The sequence below is a fragment of the Chrysemys picta genome, chromosome 13 (genome assembly GCF_011386835.1).
Source record: "Chrysemys picta bellii isolate R12L10 chromosome 13, ASM1138683v2, whole genome shotgun sequence".
NCBI classification, from domain to species: domain Eukaryota; kingdom Metazoa; phylum Chordata; order Testudines; family Emydidae; genus Chrysemys; species Chrysemys picta.
Window position 1 is genome coordinate 29895748 of NC_088803.1, and position 17278 is coordinate 29913025.

Here is a 17278-nt window from a genome sequence, read left to right on the forward strand (position 1 = left end):
GCTTTGGGGCACGTGGTTCAGACCCTGGGTCTGTGTTGGAGCAGACTGGCGTGTCTGGCTCAGCAAGACAGGGTGCTGGAGTTCCAAGCTGGCAGGGAAAGCAGTGGCAGAAGTAGTCTTGGCACATCAGTTGGCAGCCTCAAGTGGGTTTCTGTGATCCAACCTGTCACAGCTACCTTCATTGATAAGTGTAAGAGGAAGCAGGAGAGCTAAGGGTTCACAGGGCAGGTTCATAAGCCCAACAGCACCAGGTTCAGATCTCAGGCAGGTGGAAGCCTTGATACCAGCAGGAACATTCCGATACACCTTTTTAAGAACTTTACTGCAGTGGGGTGGGTGAAAACTGAGCAAGTCTCTGCTGGAGGAGGAAAGGAACTACTAGCTGCTAAATGTAGCCATAGGGATAGGCCTGAAGATTTCAAGAAGAGACAGTCCACAATGAGAGGACTCCGGACTCTGCTGGAGGCAAGTGATGCTTCTGGTACCACAGGGAAAACCTCTTCCATTTGACAGCCATAATACTTCCTTGTAGAGGGTTTCCTGTTATTTAGAAGGAGGGACTGGCCCTCCTCCAAGCAAGATCTAAGTCTACTGCCCATCCAATAACCATGCTACCAGATGGAGGAAAGCCAGCTTAGGATGGTTGGGTCTGCCTCTGTTCTGTAACAGTAGGTCCAAAAATGGCTGTAGATGAATGCCACAGACAGGAGGCCATCTTCAGCACCATGGTGAATCAGAACTGCTGCAGCCACCACGGTGATATTACGATCATGGTTGCCTTGTCCCACTTGGACTTTTGGAGGATAGGAGGGGGATGGGAGGGAAGCTATCCATCAGTGGGTCTGACCACTGCTCTAGGAAGGCATCTACTTTGGAATTGTGCTTCTGATTATGTCAAGAACAATAGGCTGGGAACTTTTTGTTTCCCTGAGTTGCAAAGAGGTCCCAAGAAGGGAATCCCCACTGACAAAATACCTACTGGACTATCACCAAGTGGAGCTTCCACTTGTGATCCTTGTGAAAATGCCTGCTGAAGCGGTCTGCTAGGGAGTTCATTACCCCTGGTAGAAGCACTGCAGAGAGATGCTGGAGGTACCAGTTCCAGAGCTTGACCGTTTCCCTGCGGAGTGGGGTGGACCCTGAGCCTCCCTATTTGTTTATACAATAAACAGGGGTCACATTGTCCAACTTGACCTAGACATGAGGGGACTGGAGGCAGGGCAAGAATCTCATTTTGTGCACTGCCTAAAGCTAGAGAAAGTTGAGGAAGAGTGAACCCTGAACTGTGAGGTCATCTGACTGTGCTCCCCAGCCCAGTTGACAGGCATCCATAACAAAAGTGTCTTTGTGGGAGGAGCGGGAACAAAGGGAACCCCCTACACATACATAGTCCTCCTCCTCCCACCAGCTAAATGATGGGAGGATGCTGAGAGGAAGTTAATTCTTTTGTCCGGGAAGGTCTCTGCTTGAAGCGTGGACCTTCCTCAGTCAAGCAGGCCCTGTCTGGGAGAGAGTCTAGATTTGCTTCAATCAATTCTATATTAGTTGTGGGTGTTAAAGCCGACTTTCCTAGATTTCTCAGAAGCCCCAAGGAGTGACACAAGTCAAGTAAGGTGGTGACTGCTACCTGTACCTCCTGATATGATCGTCCCAGGAGTAGCCAGTTGTCCAGGTAGGGAAATACGGGGATGCAAAGGTGCATTGCCATCACAGCCATGATGTTGGTAAAAACCCTCGGGGCCCCTGAAAGGCTGAAGGGAAGCACCTTGTTTTGGGAATGCTCCAGGTCCCCTGTAAAACCCAGGAATCCTCTGTGCACTGGGTGCAGGTCTATATGAAAATACTGTAGGCATCTTTCAAACTGAGACCCGCAAACAAGTCACCTTTGTTCAGGGAGGGGATTGTGTCACCTAGGATAATTATCCTGAATCTTGAGTGGCAGATGAAACCATTCAGCTACCTTAGGTTCAGGATGGGTCTCCAGCCCCTCTTCTTTTTGGGGATTAGGAAATATTTGGCGTTGAAGTCCCTACCCCTATAATGAGGCAGTACTGACTCCATAGCCCCTAAATGAATTAGAGAGTCCAGCTCCTGTCTGAGAATGCTCTTGGGAGAGAGGTCCCTGAATAGGGCCAGGGAAAGGAGTTTTGGGTGCAGAGGGAAGGAATTTGACCATGTTACTGGATGCAATGATGTCTAAAAGCCCATTTGATGTCAAACTACCTCATCAGAAGGAAACGTGCCAGGCAGCCACCAAAAGAGGTGCGGGAGAGTCATACTGTGTGGATTGGTTGATAGCTTTTGAATGTCCCCTTGGTAGACTGCTGAATCTACAGAGGGGGATAGTGGTGGTGCGGGTGTCTCTGCCAGACTGCATCCACTGGCATTTTCTCAGTGGGTCTCTGGTGACACAATGATTGAGGGGCTGGTGGGGATCCATGTGGCAGCACCTTAGAATATTTCCAGTGAGGAGCTGGGGTTTACATTCCCAAGGAGTGGAGGATGGCAAAAGAGTCCATAAGGGAGTGAAGAGGGTCCTTGGTTTTCTTGCTGAAAGGGGAGAATTTTGTTATGCTCAAAAGGGAGATCTTTAACTGTTACCAGGACCTCTTTGGGGAACGCTGATGACTGCAGCCAAGATGCCTGCCTCATAACCACAGAGGTCACCATGGTCTTGGAAGCCATGTCCATTGCATCAAGTGCTGCCTGCAGGGATGATCTGTGACCAGCTTCCCTTCGTCTACAACCACCGGGAATTGGGGCCTATATCCTGACGTAGTTTACTGACAAACTCCAACAGCGTGCTTCAACGCAAGTGCCTAGTAGTTCACAGGACGGAATAGTAGGCTGGCTGATAATTTTTTCTGCTGAAGAGATCGTGTCTACTAGCATCATTGTCCAAAGGAGTGGACTTGGGCCGGTGTGACCACTCAGACAACTCAAGAGTTTGGGTCGGGTGGGAGAATCAGCATTCCATACCCTTAGAGGGAATCAAATACTTCTTTATAGCCCAATTAGGGGTCGGGGCACAGGTGTCTGCTGTGTGCCAAATGTCATTAGCAAGCTCCAAAATGGACTCTTCAAAGGGATGTAGAATCCTGGACCTCTTCCACTGGAATCCAGGGAGTTTCTGCAATCCTCAGAAGCTCCTGGTACTGCCTGTAGTCATCTGGAGGGGAGGGAGGTCTGGCACCACCACCTCTTCCAGAGATGATGATGATGCTGTCTGCGGATCTGGTTGCACCAGCTGTCCCTGCTCCCCCATGTGCTCCAGGAGGGATTGAGGCTCCTGTTTTAGAGATGAACTTCGTCTAAAGCAGCGTCCCAAGTCCTTGTAGTCTGTGGCTTGATAGTATGAATCCCACGAATTCCAGTGTGGCCAGTGAGATCCTCATGGTATAAAGGGCCCCAAAGGGGCTACCATTGGCCTCTAGCTCCATAGTATGGATCCTGGGCCTCCAGGAGGCTCTGGAAGCCGTCTGGGATAATGACACTTGTCCTGCCTCTTGGGAGTGGGCGGTACTACCTCCTGCTCATCCTCGGAGTAAAAGTCACCCGACTGTATAGGCGCAGCCACAGGTGCTGTGTCTCTTGAGGCAGCAGAGCCAAATGTGTGCCTTGGTGACAGTGCCAGAGCATCCAGGGTGTGGCTAGTGTTCAGTGCCGGTGAATGACATCAATGCTGTAGTGAGGTCTCTCACCAGAACAGTGACTTCAGATCTGTGTAAATCACTAAGTGCTTGAGAAGGGCATAACAATGTCTGGCGGGAGGAGAACTGGCACGAGTCTTTGGTATTGGCTGGTCTGCCATTGAGGGCTTGGACACAGTGGTCTTGCCATGTATCACCATGGGTGTGGAAAGCAAATACTCCTTCCTGTCCTTATGTACCTTAGTGGATGGTTTTGTAGGACTGGAAACTCTAAGCTTCCTGTGAGGTCAAAACACACCCACCTGGGGAGTGGAATCTTACCCAGTGCCAATGGAATGGGAGACGCAGTTGTCTTCTTCAAGGACTTAAGAGGTGATCTGTCTCCCTTTTTATGAAGGTGTTTCTCCTTACCCTTTTCCTGTCTCCGTTTTGTGGAGTCCTTGGGTCTGAAGGACCGCAAGCTGGAAGGTGCTGGGGCTGGAGAGGCACTGCCCAGAGGCTCCAGCTGATGAGACAGAGAGTGGGAGGGTCCTGAGTCAGACAGGGGCCCATGGAGTGCTCCATTAGATGTCTGCAGAGTCTGATCTCCCGAGATTGCCTAGTGCGAGAGCAAAAGAAGCAGATTTCACTTTGATGGAATGTGCGATTCCCCGAGGCAGAGCAGGCAACCCTCATGCAGGTTGCTCACTGGGAAGGCCTGAGGGCAGGTCAGACCAGGCCTGAAGCCTGGGACTACGTCCTCCAAATGGTGGAGGAACAATGGAGGGAGCTCTCAAATCCCCACTGACTATAAGCTATCTACCAATAAAAACAAACCAACCACTATTTACAATATATCACAGGTAGAAGAGCTAATGTCAGCAGGCAAGGGTTCCGTCCCAGAACAAGAGCGGTAGAAATGAACTGGAGAGGCGGTCAGTCCATGGTGCCTCTTATGCCCTAGGCTGCAAATACGAGGCAGTGAAGGCATGGATCAACAGACACTGCTATTGAAAAAGTTTTGGTTCTGGGTGCAGAGTGCATGCACAGCCACTGGGAATACTCACAGGGACCAGCACATGAAAAGCTTGTAGGGTTGTTTAGCCTTCTTAATGTCTTACCATTCTCTGCATTGTCCATCACTGTTTTGATCCAGAGTCTGAGTACACCTCCACCTAATTAGCACTTGTACTCTTAAAAGTTGGGAATATATTCATATAAATTCCATTCCAAGGTGCTCTCCACCCAGCAATTATCTTCAGCATACTTTGATGTAACTACTTCAGTACCATGTGCTTCTGGCATCATTGGGGTTGAAGACATGGGTTAGATCTTTACACTGGAGAGTGATTATATAGATAGAACTAGATCAGGAATCATAGCCACCCATTCAGCCGTACTGGTGAAAGCTGTGGCATAGACAAACTCACCATGTCCCCATACCTTACCTATTCTGCTAGTACAAAAGGCCAGAGAACAAGAGCCAAGATATATGCACACACTTCTATTGATAAAACTGAAAGGAGCTCCAAGTAATAATGCAATAACGGTGGCCATGCGCATTGGAAAAATCTGATTTCCAATATCTATATAATTACTAGAGTTTTATTCATTTATTCTAACTGGCATATGCAGAGATTCAGTTGAGCTTGGAGAAGCCTTTTTGTTTTCTAAAGTTGCCCTTCAAAAGTCTACGTAATACCAAGTCTAAAATGCAAGGATTGGCCCAGGATCAAGCTGGAAGAGAGATGCATTTTCTAGTCTAAAAACCCACAAATGCACAGACACCATCTAGTAGCTCGGCTAGGTCATTTTCATCACTGTCCACATATGGATGCTCTTTTAGTGGCAAGCTTTTCTCCCTAAGAGACGGAACTTCCAATATATTCTCTTCATTCCTATCTACCTCTCGCTTCATCAATAGTGCTATCTTTCTTAATCTCTCTTTGACAATTCACGCCTTTTATCCAAAATTTGCTTATTAGTCTTTGTTTTTAATTCACTTTCAATACACTTATTACCTGCATATTTGGTCTCTAATTAAATAAGCAACTCAATCTCACGTTCAGTCCAAATTCGAGATCAAGAACGAGTTGACTCCCTAACCTTACTCCTAGCCACTGTATTTTCCTTTCTCTGTTCATTTCTAACTACGGAATGCCTGTGTCTACAATGCTGGCTTAGGCCCAATTTAGTATGGAAAGCCAACCCACAACTTGAACAGGTATAGCCCATCACCGGGGTATCCACTTCCCTGGGCATGCACTTCAGGTAGAGCCATGCTATATTATGGAATTGAGAAGATTTACCACACTTTTTGCAGACCACTCTAATGGCCATACTTTGATGCCATGTATCTAAGCACTCCAGAAGCATTAAGCTTTGAGTCACATCCCAATGACTGTCCTATTTTTCCACACAGGGAGATGTTTTCTTAAACTGTGTGGCACAGTTGGTTCTCTAGCTCCATGAGGGCATTAACAAGCATGTGTCTGGCAGCAGGGAAGTGAGTTAAGGGCAAGAATGTAGATGAAGGCATGGAACCTTTGTTCCCTCTTTGCCATCCCACCATTATGCCCTCTCCAAGCTTGGCAAAACACAAGCAAGTGTAAGACCCGGAGCTTTGCTTGTAGATATATACTTGCTTACACATGCCATTGTTACATTTTAGAAATGCACTTTTTTTTTTACACTGCTAGAGCATTTTAAAAAAAATGTATTTGTTGCTGCTTTCATTTCAGAGTGAACCCAATTTGTAGTGGCATAAGGGACCTACCAAAGCACAGTATGATCACAGAAGCTTGTAGAAGCAGCCTTGAGTGAGTCCCATACACTACAGCCAAGTAGAGAGAGGGAGATTATACAACAAACCATACAAGAAAGGGTGTCTAACAAACCATACATAGTATAGTCTCCCCCCCACACACACACCAATACATTAAATGGAGCTGTCATGACTACCTCTTTAGGCAGTGGGAAGTAACAGGCAGGAGGATACTTCCACTTTTAGAACAGAGCACTCTTGTGAAGACAGTTCTTCAGTCAATTCCTCACAAAGCAGGAGTGCCCAGTAACCAGACTGCTGGCTTCTCTGCCAACAGAAGGGCCCACTTACACTGACAAGTTTACTAGGGTAGAGAATCACAATAGAGACAATGCCACGTTCTCCTTCATAGGACTTTCCTCTACCACAATGCCTAGAAAACTCTTTTGGACCCTGCCAGATGGTAGGTAGACTACTGCCCATTATACATTATCTTTCATTTATCATCACCTTATGCTTCCACCCACTCCCATTAGGCTGGGTCAGCCACAGTTTTGCATGTTATCATACTCCTAGAGGGCAAGCGCTCTACGGAAGGGAATGTATCCGCATGCCACCTAGCAAACTAAGGCCCTAATCCTTGCTTGGGGCTGAAGTGCTACTGTAATACAACCAATGTAACAGCACCTCAGGCCAATTCATAACTTGTTTGGTCACCTGTGCAGACTGCACTAAATCGTTAATCCTCCTGTGTTAGAATAGGACTCCCTGCCACTGTAGGTTTTCCTATGCATATGGGCCCACTCTAGGAAGCTGGTGGGTGTATTGGAAGTCACAAAGTGCAAGAGACAAAAGCAGAAGGGCACCAACAAGGTGCCATCTTTTTACTAGTCTATAATGGCAGCAAGGTTCACATTACAAAGTGTTGGGCGTCAGTCTAGGTACAAGGCTTCAACTTTCAAGGCTTCCTGTGGAATTAGAGTCACATTAAAAAAAAAAAAAAAAAAAAGGAAGATTAACAAACATGGGCCTAGACAGTTTCTTACTTCTGCCATGGAGCTAAAGTGAAGTAAAGGAGACTAGATCATTGAGGGAAGTTTCGCACAATTCAAGATCATGTTAATTGTAGCACTGTATGTACAATTAAAAAAAAAAAATCACATCCACATAGTATTAGATAATTAGAGCTAGAGAAACCTTTTTAAAGCACAGTTTCAAGAAATAGGCTTTGGGTTTAGGATTTTCTTAACCACTATAGATTTCCTGTAATTCCAATCACTTCAGTTGTGACTGTTTCCTCAGAGTTCCTTGTTTTCAGTAATCTGTCTGTGAAAGGGAAAAATACTCAGCATTACTCCCTCTCCCACCCCAAATTACTAACACTATATTAGGCAGCTGATCTTAAACTAGAGGTTGGGAACAGTCTTTCCTCTTTTCCCACTACCTTGAGAACAGAGGTTATATCTACTTTCCATTCTGGGGCTGACTGGGGAAAATGAGACTGGTCAAGTGGTAAGGACACCTGAAACTGAACTATTTCTGCATTGAATGGACCAGAACGAGTCCCAAGATGAAACAAGGTTTCCTGCCTCCCAGCGTTTATAGTCAAAATGACAGGGATCAGCACACGCCTGTGGGAGGCACAAGGAGAGAGTTTATTTATTAGGTTTGATGCATTACTGCCTTTTGAATAAATCAAAAATTATTTGAGACTAGGGGCCAGCCGGATTTTGCATGCCCTTCCTCAGACTTAATCGTATCTTCATAACATCTAAAACTAAATTTAATTCCTGGATTCAAGGATAATCCTCTATAGGAAGAGGTGGTGAGAACATCCCCTTTCACTGTCAGAAGCCTATTTCAATGTCAATGGCTGTGCTCTAGATCAGGAGGTAGGTCTGTTGCTACCTTGTCACCCTATTAGGGAAAAAAAAAACAAATTTAATTTGCATGTGCAAATTAGATCTCCCCAGCTGTTGACTGGCTCTCAGGGGGTTATGAGGTATGCTAGAGAAACGGGAAATTTAGATTGCATTCAAACCATTGAAGTGAACACTGAAATATGCTAGTACACAATCACACACAGACAGTACGTCTACAGACCCACAGTCTATTGCATCAGTTTACAGATATTACAGAGAAGTCATGTCCATGTCGTTTAAACAATTCAACTGTGCCCTAGAAGTTAAGAAGCTCATTAAAAAAACAAAAACCAAGAATGTTTGTATTTTTTAAAAGGGGGGAAAAGATCAGAGCTATCAACTGAGGTTAGTTTTGAATTTTGTTTTATTTTTATCAGCCAGCTGTCCTTGCTTTATTAAACCTTATTCCTCCAGGAAAGTAAGGAGATACTGATATAATGAAAGTCTGGCAGAGAGGCATACACTTGCTTCTGATTATCTAACATGGCTTGAGACACTCTGACAATGTATCTTACCCACCATAAACCCATTGTAGTGTCAGCCAGGTACGAGTGCCCAGCTTCACTACGCCTGGCCAGAACCCAGGGAATATGCTTGGAACTCTTTGTGCAATGGACCAGGTATGATTGACTGAGGCAGTGTAAATGGTCCCCACGTAATTTAAAGAGGTTTTTCAGAAGCTCAGCAAAACAGACTACAGCCCACAACACTGAGCCCAGAAAATAACTGCTTTGGGGACAGTATCCCAGCAGTCTGGGTACCTTTGGAAACGTGATTAAGATGAATTCACATTCTACATGTTCCTAATTTTAGAATGCTAAGAAACTCTAAAAAGCCTTATTAAAAAAAAAAAAAAAAAAAAACAACCCAGCAAGTCAACATCTTCTACCCATAAAGTTAAAAACCAATGCTGGATTTGAGCCACTTTGCTTATGGTCAAACTTTCACAGGTTCTCACTCCAGGCTACGAGATCTATATGGTAGGTGGGCAGGAAGAGAAATTGGTCATATTATATATGCATAAACACAGTATACAGTGTTCAGTTAGATAGGATTTAGGTTTTTATTTTTTTGCCTTTTTGATCACCAACACCCTGGTTTAAATTCCTTTGGGATTTCCCCCACATGAAACTGACACAAGATCTCTCCACTCAAACAACATGATTGCTCAATTTGGGGGCAAGTGTTCGTTTTGGGAAGGGTGGAAAAGAACGCGACGCTGGTATTCAGTCCCGACTCCAAGAAGCTAAACCGAAAAGGAGGCGTGAGGGGGGAGAAGGAGCTAAAAAGGATCAAAATATTTAGCAACCCCTCCCCATCACCAAAAAAAGCACGGGATACAAGGAAAAATAATCTGATTACACACAGAGTATATATTTTTACACACACTTTTACACACATCTAGATATAGTACATGTAAAAATATATGCTATACATACGCCCACTCTCACTGAGGTGCTTTTAATACACCACTTGCACTTGTGTATGGGTATGTATATGTGTGTATGCATTAAATATACAGATCCTAGTAAGTGTATATGTGCATATGTACACATACATACAGGTCGGCCGGCTGCCAGCCTGCCATTAGCCACCCTCCCCCTTCTTTTTGTAGAAAACCCAGTTCTCCACCCTGACATACCCTATCATTACACCCTTCCTCCCCCTTGAAACAGGTCCCCACTGTGTAGCAACTGCTTTTTTAACAAGTGATTCTCAAGGAAAATAAAATGTGTAGAAGGGGACAAAATGAGGAGAGAGAGAGAGAGAGAGAGAGAGTGAGTGTCAGTGTGAGTGTGTGTATATATGTATAGGGGTCACACTTGTTCCACCACATCATCCTTCCAGCTCCCATCCTGTGCCTGGAATGGGGCCAGCTTTCTTTTGGAATCAGCCAACGAAGCGCTGCCCCCATCACCACCTTATTGCACACGTTTGCTTCCAGGCTGCATGAAGAACTCTGCATTACATTCCACAGATCTTTTCCTCCTTCCTTTTCAATCAAATACATCGATATGTGAACCCTGCTGCCCTTCGCCCCTACACCTCCCCCCCACTAAAGGAAAAATAAAGAAAGGCTGCTAGCTAGCAGAGTGCAACACCAGTACACGCTGAACAGATGTTCTCTTCGGGAGCTCTGTGGAAGAGAGGTTATTTCTAACACAGTAAACAAAGCCATGCAAAAAGTGGGAGAGAGGGGGTGGATAAGGTAGAATAAGAGGTAGAAGAAAAAAACCCTAAGGATAAGGAAGAACAGAGTTGAGGAGAAGGAGAAAGAACACAGCATGGCAAGTGCTCAAGGCTTCATTTTTTTTTTTTTTGTCGTCCTCTTCTTGTAAACAAGCTAATAATTCTCATTAGATTGAACAAGTAAAAAGATTGAAGTTCCAAGTCTGAGGGGCTGGGGCTTCCAGGAGTCTTTTCAGTCTGTTCAGCAACACCGCAGCCAGTGAGAGAAAACAAGAGGGGGAATTTTTGTTGTTGTTGTGTGGGATTTTTTTAAAATCTTCGTTACTTAAAGCTGAGAGAAAAAAAGCCGAATTGGGAGCCCTTTGTCAGGTTGGCTCAGCGTCTCTAGACCGAATAAATCACACTAAGTTTAGAGAGAATTTTTTTTTCCTCTTTAATGATTTAGAAAAACACGTGTTTCCTTCCTCTTCCCCTTTGCTCAAAGGCGGGTCTGTGCCTCAGGGACGTAGATTTCAATGCTGTCCGCGCTCTCCGTGGCAGAATTCTGCCGGACAGAGGCAGCCCGCTTGGCTGCCATGAGACGCTTGCGAGCTTCCTGGCGCTGCTTATCCACAGAATCAGAGGCTTTGTCCCGGTTCAGTGGGGTTTTGGGCTTGGCTGGCTTCTTTGGCACTGGAGGGGGTGGTTTCTTCTCTTCCTTTAAGAGACAGTAAGAAGAAAGACAGAACATAAAATAAAAATGCACATACAAAAGTTCTCTCTCTTCTGAGATAACAAGAAGAGGGGATAGTTTGTGGCCCAAAGGGGGACACGCCTTTCAGCAACAGAGCATCAAGTGAATAAGGAGAAAGGATTCTGGTCCAAGACACTTTTGCTACACACAGTTTTTACTATCTGCTTTCCCATTTAACAGACAATGAACTTAGTCTCACTCTCTGGTGGCACAGAATCCCACCCTAGGAAGCAGATCTGGGTTTGCAGGTTGCTCCTAGGGCTTAATGATGGGTCAGAGCATGTTGAGAAGATTAACACAGCTGGACTTTAAGAGGCAAAACAGTAGTGTTCAATACAAGTTTTATAATGCATAGTGAGCTGCGACTCATGCCCCCCCCCCCATCTCAGAACTGATGTAAGCATAGAAATAAAGCAAACATGTGGATTTAAAGTTACATGGTTTCTCACAGGTACTGATTACAGCCTATTCAGTATAAACTTAGCCTCTTTATCCAACATCCATTTAACAAAAAGCCTGTCACCTCCCGCTATGTAAATGTGTGCTATTTACTCATCCACTCTTTACCCCAAATCACTTTTCCCCTGAAGATTTCAGGAGTTTCTAAAGCTCATTTAAATTTATCTTATAGGAATCTTCTTGATGCACCTCACAGGAGATTACGTGTACGTGTAGGGGGAGACTTCTGTTTTTGAACATGCAGGAAACGCTATTATGATTATATGCATTAAAAAAGGTAGAGTACGCAGCAAGCAGAAGACAGTAGCAGTTCCAGAAATCTAATCTATGAAATCGTAGTTTAAGAACACAGTGCTACAACAGAAGGGCTATTATTGACTCAGCAGAGTGCACAATATTTTGGCCACTCTGAACTGCCCCATGCTCACCTTCTTCTCCGGTGTTTCTGCCAGTTGCCAGCTGTTAGCCTTTAGGTGGTAGAGCTCATCAAATTTCATGCTGATGTCTTCAATGGACAACTGCAAGAGATCCCAAAACCCAGCTAGGTCCTGGGCTGTGGGTCTGGGATTGGCATTGGGGTTCTGCAAGGGAGAGGGTATCAACAAGAAAATCACAAACAGCATGTCACAGATCATGAGATTACAGTAGTCTGTGCTATATTACACTTTTACCCTTTGCAATTCTGAGCTCATGTCGACATCTACTGGCTGGGACTGAAGCTGCAGAAGTTTCTCTCAAATATCCATAGGAAGAGGACAACCAAACGTCTCATCTTCACCATACAGTGCATGTTCTATTCTCTTCTATACAGGTTCTTATACTGTACCCACCAACATAGTTGGAGCACATTCCAACAGTGCATTAAGCAATGTGACTACATATCTATCACATGTTTTTTTTCTCTCATTCTCTCTCCAGGAGAGACATGCGTGTGGCGGAGTATCTTGTTTTGATAGGATTTTTCTAAAATATACATGTTGCTATATATTTATGTTACAGAAGACAAAGAAAAAAAAAATTGTGTCTTGCACTTGGAGTGAAGGTGGTGATGTTTGTGCTGTTCCTTAGTACTTGGGGGAGTTCATTTCATAGCCTTTGATCAGCCCCCAGAGAAAGTTCTGTCTCCCGCAGACAGTCAGACGTCACTCACGAGGCCTTGGTCCTGGCCAACCCCGACAACATTTACCGTAGAAGAGACCCAGTCTAGAATCCAAGTTTATGTTGGTAGCAGGAAACAAGATGGCTGCTTAGCCTAGTGCTCATCCCGCAGAGTTACCATACCAGAAGTCCTAAGTTTGAGTTCAGAGACCAGAAAATTTGTGATTTCTTTTTTAAGCATCCTGATGCTATGGTAATACTTGAAATAACAAAAACTGGACAAAATGTGATCAGACCAAATGGGATATAGCCTGAGAACCCGAGTGCCACTTGATGCACAGAAATGCAAACAAGCTGTTTGTTTCTGCTGGAACGTGGTCAGAAGTAAAATATGTTCTCTCTGAAATAGAACTGTGGGAGTTTAACAGAAACCCAAAACTGGTTTGAAAGATTCTAAATAAATGACAGAAGTTTCTCCAAACAGCTAGCTGTTCCAAGTAAACTGGAGTTGGATCCCTGAAGAATCTGAGCTCTACACATGGACCTGGCTTTCAGAGTGCTCAGCACACACATCTGGTGTCAGATTTTTAAAAGATCTCAGTACTCAGCATGCACCCAACATGCTGAGCTTTCTTGAAAGTCTGGCCCCTGGATTCTCTGCCAGTGCAAATGTCATTACAGCTATAATCAGCAAAACCAAAAAGTAGTCATTCAACACTACCCCCTATTTTTATGGCCCATAACTTTTCCAGGAAATGTCCACTGGGGCTGCAGTTTGACTCATACCTCAGCCTGAAGGCTAAATTATTTTCCCCAGAAGGTTTCAACAAAAGCTACTGAGCCCTGACTGAAGTGTTCTTTAAACATCAGAACGGCTTTCATCCTGGGATAAACCTAAAAATACATTTTAAAAATTTTAAGTTTGTCTTGAGACCTCAGCCAGGACAAGCAACTTCACCATGTTTGAAGAAGTCTAATTCACACACAGCATTTTACAAGCAACTGGAATCGGTACTGTGGGGACGGTTCCATCAGCCATGCAGAGTAAACGTATTCTGAGAGGGCTTGGGGGCTTTTTATACACATTTCATTTTTGGCTAACCCTTTGCAGTGCGCCTTAAAAAACATTTCAGAGTAATAAAATACATAGTTCAATCAGGCATCCTGAACGCAGAATCTCTCTGCTGCCTACCAGGATTCAAGCCTGGAGCAAATTTATATAGGCAGACATTTGTTTCAATCCTCTCTGATAAATACTTCCAGCCAAATTATGCCTTCCAATAGCTGTGGTTGGCTACCACTGATATCACTGAGAATCATGAGCTGGCATCCCAGGGCAGAACATGGCTTTAATGTTGCACGCATACACCAAGAACATGTGTGAGGTGCCCAAGCTACCCCTCTTCTGTTGCTAAACCGACAGTAAGTGCATGTTAAGAAAGTCAGCCTCTGTTACCGCACAGCTTGTGAGACCTGCTTAGATTTTATTTTAAAAAGCTTCATCCATCTTTGGCACCAGAAAACGGCCTGGTTGTATTATACACAGAGCTGCTTCAGCTTAGCAGTACAGAGCTGTGGTTAGACTATTGCCATTTTACAAAGTTACTTCTACTCACCAAGTTTTGCTCACAGAGGCCCCGGAACTGCTGGAACTTTTGGGACATGAGTAACTGTGCACTGCCCACTGCGCTGAGGACTTTTCCTAAAACTAACGAAAGAAAAAGGAACGTAAGAAGTTAGATAAGAAATAAAAACAGCTGAATGTAGCAAAACAAGGATGTTTCAAAAGGTTAAGATGCTTCCTAGCATTCATACACATTGGCATATACTGGTTCTACGAGCAAAACTGTTTTTTACTCATGTTTTAAACAAGCCATGTCACTAATGATCTATTGTTACAAACGGATGCATTGCCTGTAGGTCTCTGTATACTTTGTTTGCCGTTGTTCTACTGCCAAGAGACCCATCAAGGATGGCAGACAGCCACGCTGCCACAAGATTCTCTGTTTGCAATAGAGCTTTACTGAAGTTCCAAGGCAGAGGAGTCGTTTTTGGGTATGAGAGACCCTCAGAGCCCAGATCAACTGATTGGGCTCGTGCTACAGGGCTAAAAATAGCAGTGTAGAGGTTTGGAGTTTGGGCCCGAGCTACCTGTGCCTAAGCATCTACACTGCTATTTTTAATCCCATTGTGAGAGACTCACAAGTCCAAGTCAGCTGACTCGGGCTCTGAGACTCACCTGCTGCAGGTTTTTTGTTTTGCACCGTAGACATACCCTTAGAAGCCAGTTTGATATCCTCTAGAACCCCTCTTCCCCTATGCATTTAGAGAAAGTGAATTCCAGAGACCCGTAAGACAGTTAATTCTACAGAGAAGGGAAGTCGCATTCCAGCTGAGATAGACTGCTTCACTTATTGTCCAATTGTACACAGTACTATTGATATCTATAGCTCTATGCTTCCTAAAACAGACAGCACTAAAATCATTAAATTAGTTAGAGCCTACGGCAAGGTTGAACGACAAGCCTTTTAAGGCACGATCTATAGGCGAGCCCCCATTGAATGTGCAGTGCCCCTGACCTGCAGGCACATGCTCTCAGACAGACCTTAACCCACGCTTCCAAAATACAAGAGGATCATGAGGAGAGCAGATCAACCATCTCTTTTCACAGAAAGGTTTAGATGTTGAGCAGTTGAGGTCCCAGGATTTAAAGACTCTTCCTCAGAGTGCTCAGCGGAGCTCTTAGGTGTGGAAACATTGTCCCCTCTTGCCACCAACAGAAGTGTTTGGGCTTGTTACTACTGGAGGCTCAGATGAAACAAAGCTAGAGCTCTCAAATGCATTGCAGGATCATATGACAGTGAGGAACTCAATGATCGATCCTTTACCAATTCATTTGCTGGGCTTTTTAAACTGTTTTTGGTATTTGAGTGTGGTTTGTTGGGCATGAGCTGGACTCTCTCCAAACACACTTTCACACTTAATTCTGCATTAAAGAATTTGCTGGGAAATATTTACCAAGGGGTAGATGGACCCCGTGCCTATTCCTCCCTTGCTCAAATGAGTACGGGCTGCTCAGCGTGCAGCTCCTGCCATGGGGGGAGAGCACAGCTGGTCCCTTGATACCGCCCCTGCAGGCAAGCAGGTGAGGAGGGTCCAAGAGTGGGAACAGCCCTACACTGCCTGTCCAACTTGGCAGCCAGAGTAGCTGGCTTTATGCATGGAGGCTGGGGGAGGGGAAATGAAGAGTAAAAAGGATGATGTAAGTGCCCCGTACCTCCCAAACAATGGAGCAGTGATTTGTGTCTGAGTCACTCCTAGGGCAGTGCAGCTTGTAGCGTTTTAACCCAGCCCTAGGTACAGATCATGCCCACTGTAGCAATATCACCCACATTTATATTCCTAAGTAACCTCACTCTTTGCCTGCTCCGTGTGATTCTAGAATCAGACTCTAAAGCTTATCCCATCTAGTCCCTTCCTGGCCAGCACCACCCCTTTCCTTTGTCAGATTGTTCCACATGCTAGCAAGTCTCAGGGTATGTCCCCCCTCGCAGGGTTTTTAGCCCTGCAGCCTGAGACAGCTGACCCAGCCCAGCCACGGGTTTTTTATCCCGGTGAAGACGTACCCTCTCTGTCAGGAAGATTCTCCAGTTACTCAGCTTCAATTCTCTTTTTCTTAAATTTTATCCCACCACAAGTGCCTGTATCTGGCCATTGCAAACAGGTTTGCCCCGTTCCAGTTACACCCCACATTCCTCCCGAGTGCTATGCAGTTCTCAACACCCACCTTCTTCAGAGAGATTGTTCTCTTTGGTCTCCTGGTCCATCTGACGGCACCATCCTTCTAACCTTTCTGTTTCTGCCTGCAGGAGTTTCAGAAACCAGTACCCGTCCCGCCTGCAGGCTCCTGGTTGTGTTGGTTCTGATGGTGAATTGGAGGATGTCTCGAGCCAAGGGTCCGGAGGAGGGAGAGAGGAAGGCTCTAGGGCTGGGTCACTGCTATCTCCATAGGAGAGATTTCTCTTGAACTGGGAGGGCTTGGCTGGCTGCCTGGTACTGGCATCAACACTGACAGAGTTGTAGCGCGGGGGACAATCAGCAAGGCTTCTCTCAGACGATTTACAGTTTGAGTGATTCGGTTCCTGTGCGTCGGAATCGGCGTCCTGTTTGGAGGACATACTGCGAGAGTGGTTGTTTCTGCAGAAAGAGCAGGAACAAGAGAATGAAGGGGAGCCCTCCAACTGGCTGGATTCACACACTGGTACACAATGCAACGGGTTTGTTTACGGTATCTGCAGCTGAGCCTTGTTCCCCCCCAGCCCCTCCACCTTAAAACACAAATACCCACACCATACATGCAGACAGACAAAATTATAAGGTTGCCTGCTTACTGCAATAGGCCATTCAGACAAAATGACTGACGCGCATCTATAATTACATCTTGGGTTCGGTTTTTATTTCAAGCTCCCATTGATTTAGCTGT

General features: G+C 45.2%; 1 protein-coding gene across 26 annotated transcripts in view; it reads right to left on the reverse strand.

Moving 5' to 3' along the window:
- Positions 1-7244: 7244 nt before the first annotated feature.
- DLGAP4 (DLG associated protein 4) overlaps positions 7245-17278 on the reverse strand; it is a 332309-nt gene continuing 322275 nt past the window's right edge. For 25 of the 26 annotated variants that reach the window (XM_065565757.1, XM_065565754.1, XM_065565749.1 and 22 more), the window contains 4 exons: positions 16583-16992; positions 14412-14503; positions 12126-12278; positions 7245-11202 (listed from right to left, as the gene is read on the reverse strand). In XM_065565757.1, the coding sequence (XP_065421829.1) occupies positions 10984-11202; positions 12126-12278; positions 14412-14503; positions 16583-16992 (874 nt within the window). In that variant the 3' untranslated portion in view covers positions 7245-10983. Of the gene's footprint in view, positions 11213-12125; positions 12279-14411; positions 14504-16582; positions 16993-17278 lie in introns of all 26 variants that reach the window. The other variant, XM_005295372.5, reaches the window with a different exon arrangement.